This window comes from Puntigrus tetrazona, chromosome 19 (assembly GCF_018831695.1).
Source record: "Puntigrus tetrazona isolate hp1 chromosome 19, ASM1883169v1, whole genome shotgun sequence".
In the NCBI taxonomy this organism is placed as follows: Eukaryota; Metazoa; Chordata; class Actinopteri; order Cypriniformes; family Cyprinidae; genus Puntigrus; species Puntigrus tetrazona.
Window position 1 is genome coordinate 4,769,283 of NC_056717.1, and position 2,500 is coordinate 4,771,782.

A 2,500-nucleotide genomic window follows, 5' to 3' on the forward strand; every position below is an offset into this window, starting at 1 on the left:
CAAGGAAGCATTCGTCTGATCAGAAATATATCAATATTGTGAAATATTTTTTAAGTTTAAAGTCGATTTCGATTTTAATGTATTTTGAAATGTAATCTATTCCTGTATTTTCAGCATCATTAGTCCAGTCTTCAGTGTCACATGATTCTTCATAAATCATACTGATTTGCTGCTCAGTTGTTACTGTTAGTGCTAAAGTTATTTTTGTGAAGTCATAATAAATAGAAGGCCCGGCATTCATCTTTTGTAGCATTTTAAATGTCTTGAATGTAAATCTGTGATTTATGATCGTCGATCACAGAACCCACATGCAGGACTTGAAGGACGTGACCAACAACGTCCATTACGAGAACTACCGCAGCAGGAAACTGGCCGCTGTCACTTACAACGGCGTCGACAACAACAAGACCAAAGGCCAGCTCACAAAGTGAGTGTCTGTCACCGATACAAGCCTTCCTTCAGGTGTACACAAACACGAGCGACGCGGTCACTGATGTCCGTTTATTGTACGTGAAGCAGAGATCTGTGGTTGTGTTGTGCCGATAAAGGATCAGCGTGTAAAGACGGCTCGACCTGGGTCACACATGCTAATGATGCTAAAGTCAGAGCAGCGATACACGCCAGGCTTCCTAACGGCCTCAGCGGTTCGTCGTCGCTCACTAACCCTCAGACACGGCCCAAACGCTCGCTAACGCCCGTTCACTTCCACCGTCACGCATAGGGCCACACCATTCAGCTGCTAACAATGTTTTATTTCTAACACATGATGCACTGTGAGCATGCTAAGCGTGTGTGTGTTTTTTGATTTTTAGATCTGACACAGTTGAAGGCATGTAAGTGTCGCGCTCAAGTTCACATTTGTCTGGTCCTCTCTCTCTCCTGCTCTGTTTTCCCCTCTTTCTCCTCGTCTGTTCGTGGTCTGAGTCGGGCGTCCTGCTCAGACTGTGTGTGTGTGTGTGTGTGTGTGTGTGTGTCCAGCTTCCTGTAGGATCACCGTCAAACCGCTGTTCTGTAGCTCATTACCTCAGATGTCCTTTGCTCTTTAGTCAGATTAAAGATGTTTATCTCGCTTTCTGTTAGCTGGAGGACTTTCTTAAGAAGTTAGGCAACTCAGGACGTGTTCAAGGTAAAATATTTTGGACGCTGCCTGAGAGGAGAAAAAGCTTGTACGTACCGCCACGTGTTGTGTCCTTATGAACGCTTTCACACAGAATCTTACCAAATGTTTCTTTTTTTTTTTTTTTAATGAGTAGATCATTTTTGCTTTATTTTTAGTTGCTTCGTTTTCTTGTTTTGTGGAGAGCGGGGGCCTGTTTCGTAAAACAAGTTCAGCAAATAAGCCAGGTTTATTTCAGTTAGCCTGACTTCTCACCAGTGGATTCGGTTCGAAATAACTGAAACAAGCCTGGCTTATTTAGTGAGCTGGTTTAATGAAACCGCACCCCTAGGCGATTTGAGTTGCTACTTGTTTTTGCTTTCTTTCTACACAAAAAAACGTATATTTTGGATGGGATTTAATCGCAGTATCACAAATACAGTTCATATCCATGTAATGAAAATGAGCAGCTTTGGCCGTGAACACTTTTAAAAACGATCTGCTTGTTTGTGACCTTTTGCGACCTGTGCTCCGGTCTGTATCTTCTCATCAGGTGTGTACAAGCTTTCAGCTCCAGATGATCTCTTTGTAAAGTGTTTGGCTGCGTGTCATGTGAGCGGTGTTGATCTAACACAGTGCGGCTTACTAACTCACTGGGTCCTCAAGTCTTCCCATCAGGCTCCTCTCTTCCCTACTGCTCTGTTCCTCTCAGTCAGGCTCTCAGAGTCTAATGGGTGTGTGTGTTGTGCGATGCGTGTGTGTGTGTGTGTGTGTGTGTGTGTCTGTGTGTGTACAGGAGCCCTCTGGCACAGATGGAGGAGGAGAGGAGAGACCATGTGACGAAGATGAAGAAGATGGAGATGGAGATGGAGCAGGTGTTTGAGATGAAGGTCAAGGAGAAGATCCAGAAACTCAAAGACTCTGAGACAGAGGTACCGGCAGCAGTGGTTTCTGAGGTCCATGTTTGTTGGGGGGCCTGAGTTGACCGTGCCGGTGTGTGTTTGGTCTGTTCAGCTGCAGCGGCGTCACGAACAGATGAAGAAGAACCTGGAGGCCCAGCACAAGGAGCTGGAGGAGAAGAGACGTCAGTTCGAGGAGGAGAAGGTCAGCTGGGAGGCCCAGCAACGCATGCTGGAGCAGCAGAAACTGGACGCTTCCAGGTACGGAGGCACACCTGAGCGCTGCTTCCTTTATGGAGGAGGAAAGCCCAGAATGCATTGCATCAGGCTTAGCTTAATCCGTGTTTTTATAAACGTGCTTTAGGAAAAAGCATTACCGGTGTGCGTCCTAAGACAAAACAAAGATCGGTCAGTGCGAGTTTCCCTCAGGTTTACAGTTTAGTCTTAAACCTTGCCTGTGAAAGTCATGAAGTAATAAAGGTTGTGTTTATTTAGTCCTAAAAGA

General features: G+C 45.5%; 1 protein-coding gene across 4 annotated transcripts in view; it reads left to right on the plus strand.

The window, feature by feature from the left end:
- sept7a (septin 7a) overlaps positions 1-2,500 on the plus strand; it is a 34,860-nt gene that overhangs the window by 30,457 nt on the left and 1,903 nt on the right. For 2 of the 4 annotated variants that reach the window (XM_043217818.1, XM_043217817.1), the window contains exons 11-14: positions 302-427; positions 813-833; positions 1,893-2,028; positions 2,111-2,256. In XM_043217818.1, the coding sequence (XP_043073753.1) occupies positions 302-427; positions 813-833; positions 1,893-2,028; positions 2,111-2,256 (429 nt within the window). The remainder of the gene's footprint in view (positions 1-301; positions 428-812; positions 834-1,892; positions 2,029-2,110; positions 2,257-2,500) is intronic. The other 2 variants (XM_043217821.1, XM_043217820.1) reach the window with 1 other exon arrangement.